The sequence below is a fragment of the Myotis myotis genome, unplaced genomic scaffold (assembly GCF_014108235.1).
Source record: "Myotis myotis isolate mMyoMyo1 unplaced genomic scaffold, mMyoMyo1.p scaffold_m19_p_12, whole genome shotgun sequence".
In the NCBI taxonomy this organism is placed as follows: domain Eukaryota; kingdom Metazoa; phylum Chordata; class Mammalia; order Chiroptera; family Vespertilionidae; genus Myotis; species Myotis myotis.
Window position 1 is genome coordinate 44,828,619 of NW_023416316.1, and position 24,753 is coordinate 44,853,371.

The window sequence follows — 24,753 nt, forward strand, 5'->3', positions numbered from 1 at the left end:
TGATTTTGCATTCTCTTTCAAGAGGTGCAAGGTTTGCGGGAGCCCGTCCACCAGCCCCAGGGAAAGAAGTCTGCACCCAGTGTGTTCCATCTTATGCCCTTTGATTGATCCCTTCCTCTCCCTTTTCGTTGTGAAAAGCATTTGGGGAGGTTTCCAAGAAACATACCTGCAGTGAAATAATTGTCAAATAGAAAGTCAGAAACAAAGGGAAATGCAAGTCCAGGTCAAGCATGTAGGGGCTACAGGAGTTCTCATGGTTGTGCATCTGAGCATCCAAGATGACGGGTGTCCAGGCAGGAAAGGAGACAGGGTCAGGCACCTAATTCTCATCATTCGAAGGAAGTTGCTCACCAGTTCACAGAGGACACAGGCCCATTTGTAGCTTGAGAGTAAAAAGTGGATTTCCTACATGGAATTTATTACTATTATTATTTTTATACTCACCGGAGGATATATTTTTTATTGATTTTAGAGAGGGAAATAGAGAGAGAGACATTGATATGAGAAACATTGATCAGTTGCCTCCCATATGTGCCTAGACCAAGAATTGACCTGAAACCTTGGTATATGCCATGACTGGGAATCGAACCCACAACCTTTTGGTATACGAACAATGCTCCAATCAACTGGGCCACCTGAACCAGGGCTGGAATTGTTGTTTTAAATTATGTTGTTATTGTAAATGGTGCTGCATGACGGAGGTGTCCATAACATTTGTTCATCATAAATGGAATAACAGAATCCACATGGCCTAGTGTTCTTACGTATCCTGGGATCAAAGTCGAGGCTATGACATATGTCACGTGTTGAGATGAGATAGTCCTTGTAGGCCTTCTGGTGGTCTGACTTCATGCCACTGGTAGAATTCAGAGCTACAGGGGGCTATAGGTTGCCCTTCCATGAATGTTGTTTTCTCTGGGAAGGTTAAAGGATGAAGTTCCAGGTGTCTGGATACTTGAACATAACAAATGCTTCCTGTCCTAATAAACAGGATCCTGTGTGTTTTCTGGATCATTTCCAGAAGAGAGGGCTTCATTTTTTTTAACCCAGCTCGATGCCTACATCTTTCCTCACCAGGCCCCTGTCATCTGGGGGAATTCGCTTTATTTATTTTTTAAAATATATTTTATTGATTTTTTACAGAGAGGAAGGGAGAGGGATAGAGAGTTAGAAACATCGATGAGAGAGAAACATCGATCAGCTGCTTTCTACACACCCCCTACTGGGGATGTGCCCACAACCAAGTTACATGCCCTTGCCCAGAATCGAACCTGGGACCCTTCAGTCCACAGGCCGACGCTCTATCCACAAAGCCAAACCGGCCAGGGCAGGAATTCGCTTTATTACTCACTGCTCATGTCTTTTGGATTTCCAGGAGTCAGGCTCCCCTAGAAATGGAAATATTTGGGCAGATAGTGTTTTGTGCCAGAGTGGATGCAGGAGGAAAGCAGATACCTTCTCAAATAGAGCAGACCCATTCCTGCCCCGGGAAGGGCGTCGCCTCTAACAGCATTGCTGAACTTTTCCCCAAATCTCAGGTTTCACAGGGAGATGATAACCTTCCCTGACAAAGATGTTTTTTCGATTGGCATCTAGGAAAAGTCAAAATAAGGGGACAAGTTTTTTTTTTAAGGTAATATTACCTTTTATTAGTTGTTACTGTTTATCTTCCTCTCCCTCTTTTTAAAAAATATTTTGTTGATTTCAGAGAGGAAGGGAGAGGGAGATAAATAGAAATATCGATGAGAGAGACATATCCATCGGCTCTCTCCTGCATGCCCCCACTGGGGATTGAGCCTGCAACCTGGGGCGTTGAACCCGGGACCTCTTGGTCCATTGGGCCACACCCGCCTGCCCCCCCCCCCTAAAATAAAGTATAACTGCTTATAAATACCTCTACAAATATTTCAGAAAAAGTAAGTTTAAGTATGTCCACTTATCTGCAGGTAGCTGTGATTTCATTTTCCTTTTGTCCCATTTTCTGGTGCTACTCATGTCTGAAGAGAATCTTTTTGGCTGGGGTGGCCTGCCTCAAACCTGCTCCAAGGTTATAAATCACCAAAATTGACATCATCATAGCTACCACCAGAGAATTACAGTTTGACTGGAGGAATTGCTCACCGAGCAAATAACTCTTCAGTCCTGTTATGGGCTCCCCTCAAATCTAACCCATCATTTTTCTTTTCATTCTGATTCATTTTTCCTTTTAGATACTAAAGCAAAATTAAAAATGGGAACTGAAAAAGATTTGGGTTGGTGGTGGAGGGGTGCAGGCAGGACTTTGTGGTAGAAAGTAAAAGTTTTATTGCTCAGTTTTTTCAGTCCCCTTCCACTTTTTAGTCATCTAAAGTTTCTTGGTATGTTCAATGTAAGTATGCTTTATTACATTTTTTTCTTTTTAATATATTTTTATTGATTTTAGAGAGGAAGGGAGAGGGAGAGAGAGATAGAAACATCAATGATGAGAGAGAATCATTGATTGGCTGCCTCCTGCACGCCCCCTGCTGGGGATGGAGCCCACAACCAGGGCATGTGACCTGACGGGAATTGAACTGTGACCTCTTGGTTCATAGGTCAACCCTCAACCACTCAGCCATGCCGGACACGGTGGAAACCATTTCAATCCTTCTTTAATGCACAGAATTATTTGCCTAAATACCTTTGTGAGCCAGAAGGCAAATTCGGAACTCCGAATGCATAGACATTCTGTACTTGTGAGACTGAGGTGTTTGAATGAGTTTGTTTCCCTGTTTCTTAACCTCAGGCATGGGGTGCCTCCAGTAAAGACCCCCCTTCCCCTTAGCTGCACTGGGATGCCCCTCAGGAGAGTCAGAGCATCCCTCTCTACCTTGACTTCTAAGGTGAGGACCGAAGGGAAAGCAGATGCATTTTGTGCCTCTGACAATTAAGCCTAAACTGTTTACATTGTATAGGGAGTCAGAGATAAGCTAAAGAATGTAATTTGTCTTCCACTTGCAGATACCAGGGAGAGGTCTTATCAGTTAGCAGACCACCAGTGTCTGCCGTGGAGATGATTTCCAGCCTGGCAGCTCCACTCTCAGCCGCCTGAGGGACGGGCAGAAAACCTAGGGACAGGTGGTGCCATTCTGGGCATGTCTGCTTGTGGCCAGCTGCCTCTGCAAATAGAAGTTTTTCTAGAATCGGTTGGAGGGAGTGGAAAACAGACCCATGCAGTAAATAAACGTGTGTGTTTAGTTAGGAAGGGAGTTTGCCTGTAAGTGAGTCTGATTGCAGGTTCCCAGGAAGCGCATGGCAAGCCGGCTTCTCAGCGTATTTGTGCTGAGTTGTATTAAACTCTAGGAACATTCTGAAGTTTGCTGTAGAGAAAGGGGCATTTCCAAAGTTGCCAGCTAAGACCATACCCAATTTCCCCAAGTCCTTTCTTTGCCATGCAGCTGTGCAGAGCTGCGTAGTTAAATTAGACTTCTCTATCTCTGTGTCCTTGGTGGCAGCAAAAATGACAAAAGCTGAGGATGGAGCAGAGCTGCATTGTCTCATTGAATCCTCACTGCCATCCTCTGAGGTTGGCACTGTTATTACCGCCATTCTGCAGATGGGGAAACTGAGGCACAGGGGTTAAGGCAGTTGCTCAGGCTCACGCAGCCAGCTGGCGATAGAGCTGAGGGGACGCTTACCGTTCTTTTGGTCCAGGGCACTTTACGTGTCCCTGTTTAATTCACAGTAATTTATAGTACTTTTTCAGTTGGAGATTTGGCTGTGTACACCCATGTTTGGGTCTCTCTGCTTCTCAATTTTAAGGTCCAATCAACCAGATAAGAATGCCTTTATATTTATCGGCCAAAGGCCAGTCCTGCGTGTATCAGCTTTAGTTGGGAGTCAGAAGCTAAAAGTGACTAGATTCGGAACCAGGGATATCACACATGCTCTGGGTGCCTTTTGGGGGGCGGGGGGGAGGGTTGGGGGGGAAGAGGAATGTGGTTTTTAAAAATAGTGACTTGAATATATACATCAAGGAGTCATCATAGGCTTTTGCATAGGTATTTGCAGACTATGATGCTAAAGAAAAAAATGCCCAGAATAATTGAAACTTGTAACAGTATTACACTTTTATGGCTTTTTGTTGATGAATTATTTAAACTTTGGAAAGAGGAAAAAAAAAATTCGAGAACTGGATTTAAGGTAATTATTATGATATTATCTTCTCAGTAAGACCCACATGTTCTTTTTATTAAAGGTGGTGGGGGTTTTCATTATTTAGTATGCTACACCAAGCCTTCAGATATATTCAATTCTGCCAGTTTCCTGAGCTTATTAAGGAGATTCGTAGAATTACAGAAGATTAAAGTAAGTGTTAGAAATCTCCAGCTCCTCTCTTCTGGCTGGATCCCCTAAAGCACCCCAGTGAAAAATCTACCCTGTTGTTAAAGACCTCTAGGGAAAAAGGTGTCCTGAAATGTCTCTCTGTAACTCATGCCAATGCTTCACAGCCCTGAGGTTTAATGCTTAGAAGTTGGTTTCTTATATATGGATGAAAGAAACTCTAAGTACGGTATAAAATATTATGAAAAGCTATGCACTATGCAGAAGACCTCTCATTCAGAAAACAAAACACACACACACACACACACACACACACACACACACACCAGAAAGTACTTGGTTGAAAAGGATCTCTCTTTATTATGATAGTACACCTAAAATGCCTACAATAAAAATAAATATTTTTCCCTCAAGAATTCTTCATCAACACCAGAACCAGGGCTACCAATTACCTCAAGAAGTCTTATCAAGCTCTGTATCTTTTGGAAAGTTTTACCTAACTTCAGAAGAAGGGGGGAAAAGGAACAGTAGGAACACCACACACACACACATACACACACACACACACACACACACACACTGCAGTTTCCTAAGCAGTTTGTTCTAATTCTTCACATTCCTCCTGTCAGAGTGTTTGCTTATGGCTACCTGTGCATTGTCATGTAAGCCCATTTCTAAAAGGTATGTGCTGGAAATTGAATAAAAGTGTTTAATTTTTCATAATGTATGTCTTTGTATGGTTAATTATTAAGTCATTCTGAAGTGTATAGACTATAATTTTGTCACCATTGATTGAATCATCTTAATTTTTCTTGGAAAAGATAAAGACAGTTCTTGAAAGAATGCCTGAGAGGTTTTAACTTCTGCTTACTGAGATTTTCTTTTCTCTAATTTACTAAGTCATCTGGTGGCACCTCTAATCATATTTATAATCTTGAAGTAAGTAAAAATCCACTTTGGAGGAGAGATGGAATCTTCCTATGTTAGGCCCATACTTACCATCCCAACCTCTTAAGTACAATGTGGACAGTTGCTTTAAATTGACGTATTAAGTACAGTTCAGTAAGCTTGACAAATGCATATCCCTTTATTCTGATAACATGCAAAGAATGCTCCCTTTAATCTTCATATTTGCTAGTTTTTATTAGGTGGAACGAGCAGATTGTTTTTCCTCTGCACTGAATGTTTTTAGAAATATCTCTAATATGTAGTAAGAAATTGAAGGTCTGAGGTGCACTGATTTACTCTGAACTGTACTTGAGAGGTCATGAAGGGGAAATGCCTGCCCTCTTGAGTTCACACCAGAGGGCCGCAGGCTCCTGGCTGCGTGTGTGAGGCCTGGCTCTAACGGCAGGCCCGTCCAGCGGGGACTGAGTGTGATTTTAGGACCACACCCAGACTGCATCTGACTTAGGTTATGTTATCAGCTTACTTTGTAATAACCTAACTGACTTAGGTTATTCCCTTACGTTTCTGAACTCTGAATGCACCTATAGTTCTTTTTAAAAATCCACTTTTGATGTAGACCTGCCTTTTGATGGCAGCCCATCCTTTAGTCAGTTTACTATGTAGGAGTCATCTGGGGGCCATTCCCACTAATGCTCCTTAGTGATGCCATTTCCCTTCGCCCCAGGTTCTTATTTCTCTGGCCCCGCCTTTCCTCTCCACACCTCATTTTTTATTTTTCTTCCCTCCTTTTTTCTTACCCTCCGATATTTACTGGTCATCATCCCTGGGCCCCAGGGGGACAGCGGGCAGGCCTGGTATGGCCGCAGGTCAATGACCCGCCCAAGCTGCTCATATCGCTCTTGTCCCACAGGCCCCGGGCCGGATTTGAGCGGCCCGAGCACCCCGCAGAAGCTGCCAGTGCCCGCGCCCAGCGGCCGGCCCTCGCCCGCGCCCCCCGCAGCAGCGCAGCCGCCCACAGCCGCAGTGCCCGGGCCCTCGGTGCCGCAGCCCGCGCCCGGGCAGCCCTCGCCCATCCTGCAGCTGCAGCAGAAGCAGAGCCGGATCAGCCCCATTCAGAAACCGCAAGGCCTGGACCCCGTGGAGATTCTGCAGGAGCGGGAATATAGGTAATGCACCCCATCCCGGGCGTTCTTGCAAGTCTCACCGAGCCTGGGGGTGGATGCAGTCTCCCGGGGCTTTCGTTGCTCCTCTCTATGGTTGAGGGAAAGGCCCAAGGATGATTGCAGAGGCCAAAACTCATGCGATGGGAATGATTTCAGCAAAGTGGGGTGGGGAGGTGGTTGTGGTGGGGGGCTCTCTGATGGCTCTGGGTTGGCAGCTCTGTGATTTTCACTCATTTAATCAGGACACCTTTATCCACCCCTGTGACAGGTCAGGCACTGTGTTAGGCGCTGGAGATGTGAACATAAGTGGTTGTCTCACACAGATTATGGGGTGCCTGATCTAGTTTGCCAGCTTATCCTTGATTGGTGACTGCAAGTTGGTCAGATGTTGAGTGTTTTGTGTTGGCCTGACCTTCATGATACTAAAGTACACTTTGGTAGGTATACTGTATTTTTTGTTTAAATTCATGCATTATTTAGGTGTATGCCTTTTTAGTATATGTGCCGCTGAAGCGAGCACTTGGTCTATGCCTTGGTCCGACGTTAGGAGTAAGCCCTAGGTAGGTGTCTTCATATGGGGTCCTTTAAACTCTTCCTCCAGAAACGTAATTTGCACCTGATTTGGCACACTTATCTAAATCAGCAGTTGGCAAACCTTCTCGGTAAAGGCCCAGGTAGTAAATATTTTACGCTTTGCAGGGCCATATGATCTCTTTGACAACTACTCATCTCTGCCTTTGAGTGAGAAAGCAGCCCATATGATAATGGGCTGACTGTGTTCCAAAAAACACTTTATTTACAAAAAGAGGCTGTGGGCAGGATTGGCCCACAGGCCATTGTTAGCCGACCCCTCATGTCCATGGTTAATGTTAACCAACAGGGAGACCAATAAGGCCTGAGTCAAATGAGAGCAAAGCTCAGATCATGGTTCCTGGAGTGAGACAGAAGTCATGCTCATCACTTTCTAGCTGTGTTGCCTTGGTCTAGTTCCATCTCTTTTCTGCCACTTAATTTCCTCATTTGTTAAAAGAGGATCTTCGAGTATTTCTTGTGGGAGGAGATGAAATGACACAAAGACGTTTAATACATATTAGCTATTAGTATTATTTCCCCAAAATGATTTAATTGAACAGAAAATTAGAGTTTAAAAATTACAGAGAATGTTAGTAACAATGTAATAGACTCCCTTTTCAAACATTACCTTAAACTTTATTGAAAAACGCATGACTTATTCATTACTAGATTAAAATACTAAGCTATCAGCTTTGAGAGTTATCCTGAAAGAAACCACAGTAACTTGCCGTTAAATGTGTGCAGTTTTGTTTTTTTGTTGTGTTTTTTTTTTATGAAGAGTGTAACTGTAGTCTCATTACTATTGCTAATCCTCAATTAAGAGTTTTTATGTTGCTGTTTCCAGCATTTCATGTATCCCTGGGGAGCTAGATGCTCATCATCTGTAGCTATTTCAGTGTTCATAGGCTGGTTTTGTTGGGTGAATAATTGCTGTGTATTATAAAGTCAAATATTAGCAAATGTTTCTTGGACAGAAAAACTATATTTATATACAATCTTTTATGTTGCTATAAAAAACCAAAAGCAATTTTTAAAAGACAGTAAATGGGATAGAGAGTATCATTTACTCTAAAATTCTGACTTCCTAAGAGTAAACATTTTTTTCACTACCCTGAAGGCACAAACCTACCAGTACCTTTGTTAAGTCATGTGAATTACCTTCATAACATCAGAGATACTCTCTGTATCTAGAATTGCATCTGTATTTTTTTTCTTTATTCAACCTGTGTTGTGTTGTGTATGTGTGTTTTACTGGCTTCTAATTTTTCTTTCATTTTCACCAGGATTTTAATTACAGACCTTTCTTGTACTGAGCTCATTTTTGCACCTTTTTTGGAAGTGATCTTAATAGGTATCCAGCATTAAGAGTACTATTTAGCCTATTCCAATATTAGAAAAGCTTTTGTCCTTCACTCCTATAGTTATAAAAAAAATAATGTATCTGTCAGTATCTCTTAAACTGTATGCCTTGTAGAGTGTGGTGGAATGGCTGTTTTTCATAGTATTATGACTTGACAAATGTCTCCTTGTTTGTAAGGCTGCATGGCTTTTGAAATGATTGATCTGGCAGCCCTGGGTCCAAACAGCGGGAGGGGCCTTTGGACTGAGTTTCCCCATGGCCAGCCTGAGGGGCACAGGTTTTCACCTGCCGCATCGCAGGGGCATGTTCTAGCTTCTTTATAGAACAACAGCTGGTTTCTGCCGATACGAAGATAAATTGTTCACCTGCCAAGATTAGTAAAATTTTTCTCTTAAAAAGGGTAGATTAAGACCCTTGGGCCCTTGTAAAGACAGCTTGGAGGCGTTTCCACTTGCCCCTCTTGGAGAGAATGGCCTGCTTAGCCTGTAGCATTGGTAACTGGAAGAGCCCAGTGTACCTGTACCTTCTGATCAAGGATTTGAGCAAGGTCTTAAAAAAATCCATTGTAGCCCTAGGCGGTTTCTCAGTGGTTAGAGCATCGGTTCTCAGACTGAGGGGTCCTGGGTTCAATTCCAGTCAAGGGCACATACCTCGGTTGCAGGATCTCGGTTGTAGGACCTCGGTTGCAGGCTCGATCCCTGACCCTGGTCAGGGCCGTGGGAGGCAACCAATCAATATGTCTCTCTCACATCAATGTTTCTCTCTCCCTCCCTCCCTTCCACTCTCTCTAAAAATCAATGGGGAAAAAAATCCTCGGATGAGGATTAACAAACAAAAAATCTCTTTTACAATTTTATAAACTTTAGTTTGAGCAGAGTCATCTGTCAAAAATTCTTTAACAGATGTTCATTCCTTTGACCGTTATGATATCACTTATCTTGTCTATGAAAATTGAAAGGAAATTGTTAGAATCTTAAATTTTTTTTAACGTTAAGTCCCTTGGCTGCTTTTCCTTGTTCATCATGCAAGGATTTTGACAAATTGGCCTTCTTTATTTAGTAATAGCATAAATAAGTGTATGCATATGAATAGTTTGCCTCAGATCTGTACAAAGTCTCCAGTTAAAACAGTTTGCCCATTTGAATTGGAGCCTTTCTCTTTGAAAGGAACTTGATTGCTTTTATCCGTAGTAAGTGTCAGAGAGATGTCCCAGTGCTTTTCGTCTGGGTGTCTTGTCTTTTTGGCACACTTCTTTTGCCCCACCAATATACCTAACTTCAGTTCCTCCACTGAGAGTTAGATGTTTGGGCAAAAGGGCTCCAGGCATTGTCACATTAGCATGTAAACTAATTCCACAAATGTTTGCATGGGAGATGGATTTCAGATTCGAAGGAAGAGCATTTCTGTGTTCTGTCAGCCCCTCTGCTTATCAAGGCCGAATTTTGCTTCTGGAAGCAAATATAGCCAGTGTTTTTTGGGGTGTTTTTTTTCTTTTTGTCCTCCCTGGTATCCATTACAACCCTGAAAATTCCTTCTCAAAAATTACCAAGGGCCACTTTATCAGCAGAGTTACAAAAAGTCGGTCTCCCTCCCTCGCTCTCTTTTTAAAAGTGTCACTCAGCTCCTTGCAGGAACAAAATGTACCAGTGTCATTTTCTGTTCAAATAACTCTCCTGCAGGAATCATAAACTTCTCCTCTGGACCTGAACAAAATATCTGTTGCCTTTAATGGAACTCTTTTTCTTGCCAGAACAGTCACCCTTCCTGATTTACTGTTCAATCTGTATGAAAAACTTGAGTGACCTAATTCTGCTTCAATTTTCTGAGCTCGTGAGGACACTAAATGAGCCTCCTGCAGTCAGGCAGTATTAGAGCTGTTGTTGTTTCGACAAGTTGAGAATCCTGAATCTCTTTATCGGGCAACCTGCTGAATCCCATTGATAGGAAGATGAAACTGTCTGGAGAGAAGCATTATTTAAAATGAAGATTTCCATTAACAACCACCACCACCAAAAGACAACATTTTCTGTGTTAAAGAAGCCCCTCCTGTACCTTGGCCCCCACCCCCACCCCCACCCCCCATGTGCTGAATTGAATGCATATAATGTCACCCTCCCCTTCCCCTATACTTCGCACGTTTGTACTTTGTACTTCTTGCCTCCCTTTCATAAAAAAGAGATTCTTTTGTGCTGGGGAATCTGAGATTCACTGACAAGTGACTAGGTCCTTTGGAAGGGAGCAGTCATTTCAGGAAGAAGTGTCATTCTCCCCCGCCCCCCCCCCCCCCCCAGCTCCTCACCCACTGCAGTGCCCCAGTCCCCCAAGGCCATATCCACCCCCAGTCCCCACCTCCCTTCTTCCCCCCCTCCACTCCCCAGCTCCCACCCGCCCAGATCAGTGTGATTTAATCTCTACACTGTCCATCCAGCTGTCCTAAGATTATTTATTTAGTTCTTCAGAAGATTAAGGGAAACACAGCTATTCCTTTAATTTAGCACCTGACCTACTTTGTCAAAGAGAGTAAACCAGACAACAAGGAATGGTTTGGGTTCTGGGCTTTTCAAATGCAAAAGGTCTGAAATGACTCTAGATTCTAGAGTCTAGAACCAAGGAAGGAGAATACCCCATCGTTGGCCCTCATCTCACCCCTTTATATTTAATTTTCCTTTTACTATGGCCTTATTACAAAAGGGAAATTGTTTCAGTTTAGTTACTTCCTTTAAATTATATATTTGAAAAAAATCCACAAAAGGTTTTTCTCTTAATATCTTAATTGTTAAGATGCATCATCTGTTGCAGTATTTGGAGATTTGGGGCTATGTGGCTATTTAGGAAATTGATCTGGATACAATAAAGTAGGAATCTGTTATATTATTTTCAGTTAAATCAATGAAAAACAATGCATTTCCTTTATTATCATTAAAATTTTGAAAAAGAGGACATTTTACTTCTCTACCAAGGCAAATAACAAAGTTGTTTTTTTAAACAATCATTTTGATATTTGGACCATATGAAATCCTAAGATATTTTGCACATCTAAGTCACAGATTTTACTTCTTCATATTCATATATATATACACACACATACACACACACACACACACACACACACACATCATCGTAAAGGTTGATGAAACCATAATACCAATTTTTAACAGAATCTTAAATGATCAACGTTTATAGTTGAGATCCAGGAACGTTCTCAGCTAGAAAGTCTGTTTTAATTACCCTGTGGTGGTTCAGTGCCAGGCAAAGGAGGTCCCGTCTAGAGACTCCTTTATTAGCTCTGAAGTCAGCGTGTTTCTTTACATCGCCAGGCTTCTGTTTTCCCATCGGTAACAGCACCATTATACCTTGAGGGGTGTGTGTGTGTGTGTGTGTGTGTGTGTGTGTGTGTGAGAGAGAGAGAGAATGAATTAAATTGTGCATCAGATGTACTTAACGCAGTGCAGTTCATGTTAACTTAGTTTAGCTTACTGCCTTTTTTATTACTATTCTTTCTTTTGAAGTCTCTTCCAAGACAGTTTTGCCCCAAATTTTGGGGAAGATAGTTCTCAAAATAGATTTAAATGGCATATAATTATTTGGAAAAAAAAGAATCCAGGTGAACTCTAGAACCAGGCGTTTCTGTGAGTAACAGTCCTGGTATCCCAAATGAATGAAGAAAGGGGGATGTCTCCTATTTTCCCTCATGAGGAAATTACCTGCAGTTATATTTTTGATAGTGTCTAAAGTGAGAATCCCCAGCAGTCCTTTTCTAGAAACTGCCAGCTTTTAAATACTGTTTACTTTGCTGGTTGCTGCTGCCCCAAACCTGATTTTTAAAAACGCCTAAATTGCCTTTTCTTTCCCCCAGCAAGCATTGCTCAGAGAGGAAGTGGCTGTGGCTGGCAGGGCTCTCTCTGAATGTTTTGGGTTGGCCGATTTCTGTGGCCTCAGCACCTACAAGTGCTCTTGTTCACTCGGCTTTAAAGGCCGTCGTCATCAGCATCTTGGCAAGGCGGGCAGATGGCCCCGTTGCCGTAGGACAGAACCAGAAGTTGGAAAGGAGGCTTTCTGCCCGCCTGCCAGTGGCTGCCTGGGCTTTTTGGAGCAAGTCAGAGTTTCCTGCCTCTCATTTTCTCTCTCTGTTCAGAGCGAGCAGTGGCACTTGATGTTCCTCCTACATGTATCATGAGCCTTTTTTCCTGGGTGTTAGAGAAAGGTTATGTCCAAGACCAGAGCGTTAAGCAACATATAGCACCTGTCTGCATTAATGCGAGGGTGGCTTTTCTCTGTTTAACATCAGAAAATCTGGTTGGGTGTCAGAAATCAGCCATGAGTATCTGGGATAGGTTTTGCCATGAACTTGAACCTAGTGTTACTGTTTGTCATTTAAGACTGAACTGTAATGTATATTTCCATCTCTCCCGCCCCTGTTTTACTATCTCCCTTAGGCTCCAGGCTCGCATAGCTCACAGGATACAAGAACTGGAAAACCTGCCTGGCTCTTTGCCACCGGATTTACGAACCAAAGCAACCGTGGAACTGAAAGCACTTCGGTTACTCAATTTCCAACGTCAGGTATTACCTTTTCCCCAGCAAATCTGAGGCGGAGGAAATGAATGTAATTGTTGGAGATTGGCGTGTTTCCTTAAGTCTCTTCAATATTGTTATAAAGATAGAAACTTAGTAACATCGTGTATCTTTCAGACCAGCAGCAGAGAGCTAAAAGCACTGAAGACGAACTGCTTATTATTCTGTTTTTCTTGCCTGTGTATCAGATACATTTTTTCCCACCTGCAGGATGGTTTACAAAGTCAGAGTTATGGCGGTCTGTTACCGTGGCCGAAACCTTGAGAACAAATGAGATAGCTCGTGTTTGCCTTTATGACTCCCAAGAAAAACAATCACGTGGTAGATGAGAGCCATTCTTTGTAAGCACAAATGTATAATCCTAGCACGGCCGGGAACATATTTAACAAAGACATTAGCCACTCTGCTAAATTAATAGTCCAGCATTTATAGAAATACATAAACCTGTGTCTTGTAACTTGATTATTCACCACAACACAAGTTAGGTGCATTTGATCCTGTCAGACCTATGCACTGAGTAACCAATGAGTTATTATCTATTGTTCCTGCTATGGTTCATAGTAGTCACTGATTAATAAGCACTGGCATAATGATCTGCTTTAGAATTGCTAAATCAGTAGGACACCAGTGGAATGACGTAGAGCTGATTTTCACTTGGTGAGTTTTGTCTTAAGGACCCTGTCTGCAGGTCTCCTGGTCTGCAGGCTGCCTCATTTAGCCAAACGGGAAAAGGGGCACTGTGCCATCAGTCAGATGGGTTTGCTTGGTTAAGGTCCTAGGGCAGTGATGGCGAACCTATGACACGCGTGTTAGAGGTGACATGCAAACTCATTTTTTTGGTTGATTTTTCTTTGTTAAATGGCATTTAAATATATAAAATAAATATCAAAAATATAAGTCTTTGTTTTACTATGGTTGCAAATATCAAAAAATTTCTATGGCACCAGAGTTAAGTTAGGGTTTTTCAAAATGCTGACACGCTGAGCTCAAAAGGTTTGCCATCACTGTCCCTAGGGCATACAAAATGAGTTACTAATGAATGAAAGTGAATTGCATGACTTCGTCTATTGGAGGATGTGATTAAAATCACAAGGCCACCTCACTTGCTATTGTCATATGACCTTGGGAGTACATTTGCCTTATCTATAATAATAAAAGGGTAATATGCTAATAGACTGGACATCTTCCAGACGTCATTCCAGACATCCTTCCTGACAAAGCTGGGGCTGGAGGGAAGCCAGCCCGGGTCCCTGGTGCCTACGGGTGGCCCCGAGGGAAGCCAGTCAGGGTCCCGGATGCCAGAGGGAAGCCAGTGCCGGCAGCTGGGGGAAGGAAGGCCTACTCTTGCATGAAAATTCGTGCATTGGGCCTCTAGTTGGTTATAATATCACCAAGGAGCATCAGTGTGGCTGGGTGCTGCTTGGTCATAGGTTTGTGAGAGTAGATTAGAACTTAAAAATAAATTTAGAAATTAAAAAAAAAAGCAAAGAAAGAAAACGTCTCTGAGTTCCATTTTTTTCCTTCTTATAGGTGACTTCATAAAATGCATTGATAAAGTGTTTGATAAGATTTTGTTTAAAAAATATTACCGAAGTATATTTTTAGGAATAACATTATATTCAAATTAGCTTCACTATGCTAGACTCTTATTAGTCTCTGATTTTTGCTTGATATTATTGAAAAATTCTATTATCTAAGAAGTTTCCCAATGAAATGAGCTGTAATTCATGCTGATTTCAGATTCAATTGAATTATTATTTTGATGTATATTTTCAATTTCCACTCTCTATCACCACATAACATACAAAATGGACAAGTTATTATACTTATGATCACCTAAAAAAAGTTCATGATATAGTTTAAACTTTGAATATCTTTCAAAGAATATTATTGTTAGAATTGGGGAGAAGCCCAAACTTGTATCTCTTGTCTTTTACATGAGACTATGAATTAACACTGTTTGAGTATCTGCTGCCATTGTCCATGAACAGGAAGTAATCCTCTGTTCATTTTGCAGAGCATCATTAAAGTTAATCTTTTTAAAAACGAGGAGCCCGTTAGTATGGCATTTAAGACAAAGTAAAAAAAAATTAAATCTCATTAACTAATTAGTATCATTGGAATAATTAAATAGGATGAATAACTTTATTTAAAATATCTACTTTATTTTTTTTAATGTAATGCTATAATTGCTTTTTTTCTTGAATTATTTGTAAAGAAAAGCTATACCATCTTAAAAAGCCATGCCACATAAATTTGGCATGATTTAGTCCCTTTATTTACTAAAAAGGCCAACTGTGAGTGAGAAACCTTAGAATCCCCCTTCTGTCCCACTCAGGGGAAACGAGAGAAGGAGAGGGTCAGGGGTCTGGCCACTGCTCGGGGAGCCTCTCTAACTGCTTTCCTCCCGCAGCTGAGGCAGGAGGTGGTGGCCTGCATGCGGCGGGACACGACCCTGGAGACGGCCCTCAACTCCAAAGCGTACAAGCGGAGCAAACGCCAGACCCTGAGGGAAGCCCGCATGACGGAGAAGCTGGAGAAGCAGCAGAAGATCGAGCAGGAGAGGAAGCGCCGGCAGAAGCACCAGGTACCACCGCCTGGCTTTGCCTGTCCTCGTGTTTACAGACACGTCCAATTCCTTAACTGGCTGGAGCAGAAGGGCTGGAAATGTGTGCGGTGGGCGGAGGGGGCATCACAGAGCAGAAGATGGAGCTTACAGAGTCTCCATTGTGTAGTCGGGGACACTTAGGCCAGATGACCTGGGCTTTCTTTGTTCCAATCAGGTGTCACCTTCCTATTTCCCTGGAAAGCTGCAGTCTGGGTGGGATTCCCACAGCAAAATCCTGGGGAACTTGGAAAGAAGAAAGCAAAGAGTTATTTTTAATAACAGACAAATATGGTGTCCAGGGCTCTGTGACGGGCCCAGTTGGAGGTTTTATAGGGGCAGATATTTAGGAACATTCCTTTCTTGGGGTTTGGAAATATTTTGATGTAGGATTTGATTTCCTAAGCCTATCTATAATTTATTTGTCTTTTTGTGCTCAGTTTAGTGCCTATCCTAGTTTCGTTTTTAAAAAATGTCAGAGTTAGTGTACCTAAGGGTACACTCCCCTCCCCCATTATTTAAAAAATATGTACTAATTACTTATGGAGTTTTAGCTTCCTATAAAATCTTGAGTCACAATTCTACGATAGTTAAATTTTTTTATTGCTTTTTTTAGGGAGAGAGAGAAACATTGTTTTGTTCCACTTATTTATGCATTCGTTGGTTGCTTCTTGCATGTACCCTGACCGGGGATCAAACCTGCAACCTTTGGAGTATCAGGCCTAGCTGCTCGGCTGGGACTCTAAGAGATTCAGAGCAGAGGAAACATTACTTTTATAACATAATTCTCACTGGATATGCCCATGTCCCTCAGGTTTATTTGAGAAAGATTGGCTTTTAATTTTATCATTTTCATTTTTCACGTTCCTCTCCTTTTTCTTTTTATCCTCTCCATTTTTTATCTTTCCATTTTCATGCGGTCACACCCTCAAAGCTTCAGAGACCGCTCTTCCACAGGCTGGCCCGAAAATAAACTTTGAGAGGTCATCTCTCCCACCAGCCCGGTAGCCGGCGCTCAGCTATGGAGACACACACCAGGGCACCTATCCCAGAATAGTCCCAGGTTTCTGGTCTTTGTTGTGAAATGCACGTGAAATGCACACTGAGCATTTTTCCTGGACTGGGCTGAAACCTCCAGGGCCTTGGGAAATGGATTTTCAGTATTCTTTTCTACTCCCCTTGGGATCCTTCAGGAATATCTGAACAGCATTTTGCAACATGCGAAAGATTTCAAGGAGTACCATCGTTCTGTGGCCGGGAAGATCCAGAAGCTTTCCAAAGCGGTGGCAACGTGGCACGCCAACACCGAGAGGGAGCAGAAGAAAGAGACGGAGCGGATCGAAAAGGAGAGGATGCGCAGACTGATGGTGAGGAGCCCGGGAAATGCCCCGCTCGCTGCATTGGGAGTGTTAAATATGCCCTAGTAGAAGGAGAAAGGAGAAGCTGCTTACCAAATGTATGACCGTGTCCCCTTAACTTCATGCGGACGGAGCTCAAACAGCCTCTTTCCTGGACAATGCACGTCACACATCTTGGGTTACAGCTGGTCCGTATAGCTTTCCCATGTCCTAGGATGGCATTGCTGCTCAGATTTAGCTTCTCACATAAAGGAAGGTACCGTATCTCTTGGGAGTTTTGATAACCAGATCTGGAAGGCTGGAAATGGCAGCTCTTTTTAAAATACTGCCTCTTTGAGACTAATGGCACACGTTGTTTTGAATGAATAGCTCATTACGTTGTGTCTTGGGACCTGATGTCTTTTTTTTTTTTTATGGCAGAAATTTTTCTCTAACAATGCAAAAAGTGATTGTTACATTAATTTTGAAATGTTGCTTTTTGTTTATAGTGGCGGGAGGGTATTGTCAGAGGTTAGTCAGGGGTTATTATTTTTGCCCTGTTATTTTTCAGTGAATGTATATCACAGATTGATTGATTTCATTGGTCGGCATTTTTTTTTTTTTTTGTAATTGGACCTCATAGAACACTGTGGGTTTTACACAAGTGTGTGTGATCTGGAGTGCTAGGAGACCTGCAGGTTCTGTCTGGGACATAGCTCCCGAGTCCTGCATGAAGAGAAAGTCATGAGCCTCACCCCATAATGATGTCCTGGGGGAATTCCAAGTGACAGTGTCTTTCTTCCTCGCTGAGATTAAGGTTTGCATTTTGTTTTCATTGATTTTTGGGGTCCCAGAGAGTAAACACCATATTTTAAAATAGGTCCTACTAAATCTTACCATCTTCTCCCGCCTTCCTCTCCTTTTGGGGGAAGAAGAAGACTGCCCAAGAAATGTCTAATTAGCTCGGGAGACTGTTTCAGAGGAGTCTGAGCAGTCGGCAGTCAGATTTGTCTGATTCAACCGAAGTGAAGCTGTATTAGCACTTCAGTAACAGATTGGTTTGACACTAATGATTAGGCATTTGCAAATCATTAATTTTTGCAATTAAATGATGGAATATACAGATAACAGAGAAACTGAAGTTTTCTATCACTCTTTCTTCAAGTGAGATCAACCATAACGAAAAGCAATTAGAGTTCTAATAGCATTTGAGGTTCGTGCTCATCCACGGGGCCGACAGCAGCTAGACTGAGGGGTGCGCCTGCTGTCACACGGGCACAGGCTGGAGCGACAGCCCTGAGGAAGGCGCTGGGCCCTTCTGTAACGCAGCCGCCTGCTGAGGCGTTTGCGGCCTGTTCTCTCTGTCCTGTATCACAGAGGTGTCCTTTTATTGGGACATAAAAAAAAAAAGATTTCTCCTGAAATGGCACAGAGTATATCAGAGCTTTTGCCCCATTTAACCTCATAATGTGGCTGAATGGGAGGTGGAGGTGGGAATTACTGCATCTGTGTTATTGTTGGGTAGTATCAGATGTCAGGTAGTAGCTGACTTGTCCCCAGTCACGTAGGCTCAAAGGACAGTGCCAGTTATGACAAAAATCCCCCAAATTTGACCTCCCCTATCAACCACAATGTGTGTAATGCTTTTATGTATAAGAAATTATTTGTCCAGTGCCCATTTGATTATTTTGCCTTTAGAAATACTTATTCTCTCCACTTTTGATCGTATTTGAAAATTTCCTACATACAAAGTTAAGAATAAACTTCAGATGGTGAATTGTCTGATTTTTAACATTTTTGTGCTGTTAAAGAAACACAGAAGAACAAAGAGCCGACACAGCGTGCTCCATCACACCACATAAATACTGCAGCCATGTGTCCTGACTTTGCCGCGAACCCCAGTGTCCCGGGATGTAGGCATCGCTCTCCCCTGTGTGTGCCCGGTTCCCTGTGTGTGGGAACCCTTGCAGCCTGGAGCATTCGCTCTGCTGCACTCACCACTGGAGTTCAGACTGTCAGGGGGAGGGGAAAAAGCATCTGCAAACTGTCATTAGGCTCTGATCTGGCTTCTTTCCTTAACAGGCTGAAGATGAAGAGGGCTACAGAAAACTGATTGATCAAAAGAAAGACAGGCGTTTAGCTTACCTTTTACAGCAGACCGATGAGTATGTGGCCAACCTCACCAACCTGGTTTGGGAGCACAAGCAAGCCCAGGCGGCCAAGGAGAAGAAGAAGAGGAGGAGGAGGAAGAAGGTGAGTACCCAGTGGAGGGGCCAGTTTCAGGCGTGTATTGCTCTTTAATATATACACTTACCACACTAAGAAGAGGTTTAGATTACTGGGTTGCAGAAACTGCTCCTATAAATGGGTATGGTGTGAAAGAGTTCATCAGGCATACTAGACATTGGAGATAAGGGTGTAATGGGTAAGAGGTATTAAACTGTAACAATGTGGTTCATATGCCCATTGTTTCACACAGTATTTAAAAACTAAATACACATGGTCAGTAAGAAGAGAGAAAACACAGGCACAATGAACACAGGCACATATTCTTAAATGTGATGTCGTGTGGCAGTGTGCTCAGCTAAGAAACTAAAGTGAAAAGTTAGGAGAAATTGCAGTGTACAGATTGAAAGAAACCTTAAAAAGACATAAGAGATAGCTTTGGGATACTTTTGGAACAAATTTCAGCCTGTTTATTTGGACAGCCAGCAATGCCAGGATTGTTCATTTAGATCAGCAGCCCTGTGTCCCACTCAGGGAAGTGTGCAGGTCAGGGTTTCAGGTGATGTTGGAAAACAAGACTCTTAGGTAAAATATGTCCTAATGGTCATGAGAAGTGAAAGGTAAGATAAAGAATTTCTGCTCTACAGATACTACATCACAGCTCAAGGGCAACATGCTAATGTAGGCCTGTGAATATAGCTCTTCTCTGAGGCTTAAATAGTCTGCAAACAGCTCTTGGTTGATGTTTTGTTTCCATGGTAAATTCTAATTGGCCCGGATACAAACAGGATGTCTTCCTCAGAATTGGGAAGATTGAGGAGGGGTAGCATTTAATTATTTATTCTCTGCACTGAATAATGGAGCAAAATATTTTTCCAAAAATAATTAATTTCATGGCTGCTGAATTCTCATACCTGTTTCATAATGAAGGAGGGGCATGCATGATTGAGAAGGTGCCTGCTTGCTCCTGATCCCTGTAGTAGAAGATAGCTTCCCTTTTGGTGAAGATGCATGAGGGGTGTCTCAGGGCTTGGGTTTAGATGTTTCCGTGGTGAGGAATACCTCATTTTCTTGTCAAGGTAGCATTATAGACTTTGCAAAATTGCAGCTCCAAATATTTAACTTAAAAAGACACTTTCAGAGTTAGTGAAGAGCACACAGGCAAACAAATACAATTCTGTAACACTAGGGCCCCAGTGCACAAATTTGTGCACCTTGAAAGGAACTGTGGGCTGCGGTGGGCACAGGGGTGGGTCTCGGCCCATCCTCTGTGCCCCTGCCCGGCCCCTCCTTCTGTGATCCCCGGTTCCCTGTCTGCCGGCAGCCCCACTCCCTCTGCTGCCGCTCCCATGGACTGACAGCACCAGCCCCGCTCGCACCCGCTGACGGGCGCGGAGCAATTAGGGCTGGCGCCAGCAGCAGGTGCAAGTGGGCCAGTGCTGTCAGCAGGTGCAAGCGGCGGCTGCTGCCCCAATTGCCCCTCAGGAGCAGGGGGAGGTGAAGAAGCCTTCAGGGGTGATGGGGCTGGCAGCAGGTGCAAGCGGGGCCAGTGCCAGCAGTGGGTGTGAACGATGGCTCCAGCGCCGGAAGCAGGTGCGAGAAGCGGCTGTCAGCCCAATCGCCCCTCAGGAGCAGGGGGAGGTGGAGAAGCCCTGAGGGGCGATCGGGACCAGCTGCCACTGGCACCCGCTGATGGTGCTGGGTGATCGGGGCGGCAGCTGGTGCGAGCAGGGCCGGTGCCGGTAGCAGGTGTGAGTCCCGAGTGCGACCGCTGGAACAAAGAATTTTCAGTAACCACCAGAGGCTCACCTGCCTTGGTCTGGTGCCCCTGCTCACCTGCTCCACCATCCCACCATGGCCAACGCCCTCCATGTTCCACATTCTGCTGCCTGCTGCCGATGCCCGCCATGTTCCGCACACACTTGCCCCCTGCTGGTCAGTGCACGTCATAGCAACCGGTTGTTCGGTTGTTCCACCGTTTCATCTATTTGCATATTAGCCTTTATTAGCCTTTTATTGTATAGGATTCCATAAGTGGACCCCATGAAATGGCAGCTGTAGTTTTTCTGAATTTAGTCATGGATTTTGCAGAGATTGTCACAGAAAGGTCACTGTTAGCGTTTTTAATATTAATGTTTGTATTCTACATTTCTTTGTGATTAAAAGCTAATGGCCCAATTCTGGCTTAAAATTAATAGATTCCTACCATAGTGGTAGATCATTATATCATCGTAGAAAGATACATAGTTGAGTGATAATGATTATGGCTTTATTTTTGTGTTAATCTGTACAGAGCATGAACCTGTCATATTTTTCATTTCACAACTCTGATGATCTCTAGGTTGGCTCTCTACCTCCAAACTCTTGCCTTCCAGTTTGCTAGTAGCACTTATTCTATTTCCTGCATTTGCTCAATGACTGTTACCTGAACACTTACTATGGTGGAGATGCAGTGTGTTGGATGCTGGGAGAAGGAGAATGTAATGGTGAAGATAGCACTCTTGCCCTCTCAATTTAATCAGAGAGAGAAAAAGAGACAGACCGACAGACATTAATCAAATATGCATCTAAATATATAATTATAATCTGAGGTGAATGAGGTGAAGGAATAATGCCAGTCAACAATTTCCTGATTTCCTGGCAAATGAATAATAATAGCCAAGCACTGCAGCCTGCCTTGTGCAATCTCGGGCAACTCCCATTGATGATCTCACATGGTTGAAGATGCAGACTTACCCTTGATGAACAGCCCTTACCTCTTCCCTGCTGTGATATCAGGATGCCTTGCATTTGGGCCCTCTCTGCTCCCAGCAGGACTAAGGATCACCTTCCTGGGCCATCTTGCTGGCAGAAATGGGATAAAGCTGTGCCTTTCACGGGGCTTTGAGACTGAGTTCAGAGTGAGTTACCCAATTCCAGATGCACCTACCTCTCCTAGTGCAGGGAAATCGCGTGCTTTCAGAAGCTGATAGTTGGACACTTGGTATGATCTGTGGTTCTTTCCTCCACTAGAGTGAAGGATTGAGAGTTACTTGCTGCAGTTTCTCTGGCTGGAAGGAAACTGCATTTGGAAGCTTAAAAACTCTGTGCTGTCCCTTTCGGCATTTTCCCATAGGACTGACATGCTGAACCTTACTGCATTTTTTTAATTAGGAAAGGCATCAATAAATCTTTGCTTTGAGAAAACCCTTTCTGACCCAGTGAACTAATAGCATCGAGCTGGTAGCAGCATTTGTAAGAACTTCAAGAGCTGTGCTATTAAAGTTGAGTATGATTGACCTTGTAATGTAATTGGAAAAGGGTTACTTTTTGCTTTGTGTTAAACTCAGTGTATAATTTTTTAAAATAGCCCCCGTGTAACAGAAAAAAACCTTTGTTTTTCCCCATTAGGAGTATATTGTGTTTACTTGTTGTTAGTGAATAATAGAGTGGGGTTCCTTTAACATGTCATAACCTTGTTTAATTTCCTCTTCTCACTGTTAGAGCCATTTCTATGAAGTACGTATTTATAAATTATTCTGAAACTTCTCCTTCTCAACCTGGTCTTCCATTAATACCCTTGAAATGGAAGAAAAAGAAGTAAACTATATATATCTGCTTAAGAGTTAGAGGAGGAATAATTGTTAAAGCATTGAAATACCTCTGCAGGGGGGCAGGATGAAGGCGCTGTTACGTGCACTTAGCGGGACCTTGAGGCTTCTGACCTTTGCCATGCCTGTTCTCTAGCATCTGCTGAGTGACTGACAACAGGATAAAAGGGGGGAGGGGCTAGATGAAGCCACAGGGGTTTATACAAACATAGGATTGAACAGGCTAATTTAGAAAATTGGACCTCTCTACAAATCATGTTAGCACACAATCTTTTAAATCCAAAACTGCATAAGAAAACATATCAGACCAATTTGTTCTTACTCCTTACTGGGTATTTCATTAAAAGATCTGTTATCTAGTACTTCAGTCTCTCGATCTATCAGAAGGTGATTGATTGGTTAGGATTGAATGGGAAAGTTTCTCTAAAGCATTTTCTGTGTTTCCTGGCACATTGTAAGTACTCAGTAAATCTTAGCTATTTTATCAAGCCATTTTGTGGTGTAAATGTAGGATCATGGTTACTGAAATGTAGTTGTAGGGTTTTGAAAAGAAAATCTTTTCCCCCTTTACTGTATATTCTCTGTGATGTTGAGTAAATAGCCACCATTTTTTTTTTCTGGTCGAGGATCAATCAAATATTGCCTTTTAGGGTAATGACAGGTTCTTACACTAGTAAGGCCTACAGTGAGAAAGGGGATTTATTAATTTGGGTGGATCCTGCTTATCCCTCCCCAGCTCCTGCAAAGAGAATTTGTAATTATGTGGCCTCTGATTTAGAGTAGTTTTTGGTGACAATAAGGCATTTCTTGCAAGGTTTTAGGATGTATTTTTCCTTAAGCTGTGGTTAGGAGCCCATGCCACCTGTGACCTGAACCTCCTGCTTAAAAGTCTAGGCATTCTTTAGAGTTCAGCTTCCCGAGCTGTGGACTTCAGGCTAGAAATAAATATTTAATTCTGTCTTTCAAATCTTTCAATGGGCCCTGCAGGCGTGGCTCAGTGGTTGAGTGTCAACCTGTGAACCAGGAGGTTGCAATTCGATTCCTGGTCAGGGCACATGCCCGGGTTGCGGGCTTGATTCCGGGTGAGCGTGCAGGAGGCAGCCGATCAATGATTCTCTCTCATCATTGATGTTTGTATCTCTCTCCCATTCCCTTCCTCTCTGAAATCAATAAAAATATTTTTAAAAAATCTTTCAATGGGGTGTATACTAGCAGAACTATGTCCTTGTTACTTATTTGTGACATTTCTTGAAGCCCACAACACTAACAGGAACACCTCAGAGAATCCATGGGGGACAGAACTCCGGGCCAGATCTTTCTCATTGTGGGTGGTGTTTCCCTTTCTTTCTGAAACTTCTTTTTTCTCTCGCTTTCTTTCACCAACCACAATCATAAGTAAAATAAGGACCAGTATGTTTTGGAGGGGGAAACTTTCCAGCTATATATTTTATATTACCAATTTCAGAGAGGAAGGGAGAGGGAGAGCGAGAGATAGAAACATCAATGGTGAGAGAGAATCATTGATCACCTGCCTCTTGCATGGCCCCCACTGGGGGTTGAGCCTGAAACCCTGGCAGGTGCTCTGACCGGTAATTGAACCAGGACCTCTTGGTTCATAGGTAGATGCTCAACCACTGAGCCATACCGGCCAGGCTCCAGCATAATATATTGATCAATATAGTGATAAGAGATGCATTTTTTTCTTTTTTAGATATCCCAAAACCAGAAAAGCCTCTTGGTGTAATGTTTGGTAGGAAGAGCATCAAATCCAAAATAGTAATGTTGTTGCGACATTTGTTTTAAATCCAGGTTACTCTGCAGTTCTTCTCAATTCTTTTATGTCTTACATTTTCCCCCCAAAGATGACATAGTTTATTGCAGCTTTTCTCTACAAGGACATTTTCGTAGGTATTTGAGAGGATCTTAGGTAATTCTGGGCACTTGAGTGCAGTGACTGCGTAAAGATAGGTGGACACAATGCCATGGTGATTAGATTTGATTAGTTCAGTGTCTGAGTGGGTGAAAGCAGAAGTTTGGATCCAAGTCCTGCTTAACTGGATCAACCAGTTATTTCAGTCAAAATGTTAGAATTGGTTTTCTCTGCAAGGTACAA

The 24,753-nt window shown here is 42.9% G+C and overlaps 1 protein-coding gene across 17 annotated transcripts in view; it reads left to right on the forward strand.

Annotated features, from left to right (window-relative positions):
• SMARCA2 (SWI/SNF related, matrix associated, actin dependent regulator of chromatin, subfamily a, member 2) overlaps positions 1 to 24,753 on the forward strand; it is a 181,735-nt gene that overhangs the window by 26,075 nt on the left and 130,907 nt on the right. For all 17 annotated transcript variants that reach the window (XR_004971289.1, XR_004971288.1, XR_004971287.1 and 14 more), the window contains 5 exons: positions 6,122 to 6,377; positions 12,744 to 12,870; positions 15,296 to 15,469; positions 16,681 to 16,854; positions 18,907 to 19,077. Coding sequence is in view for 12 of the 17 variants with exons in the window: in XM_036330951.1 (XP_036186844.1) it covers positions 6,122 to 6,377; positions 12,744 to 12,870; positions 15,296 to 15,469; positions 16,681 to 16,854; positions 18,907 to 19,077 (902 nt within the window). In the remaining 5 variants the exon portion in view is untranslated. The remainder of the gene's footprint in view (positions 1 to 6,121; positions 6,378 to 12,743; positions 12,871 to 15,295; positions 15,470 to 16,680; positions 16,855 to 18,906; positions 19,078 to 24,753) is intronic.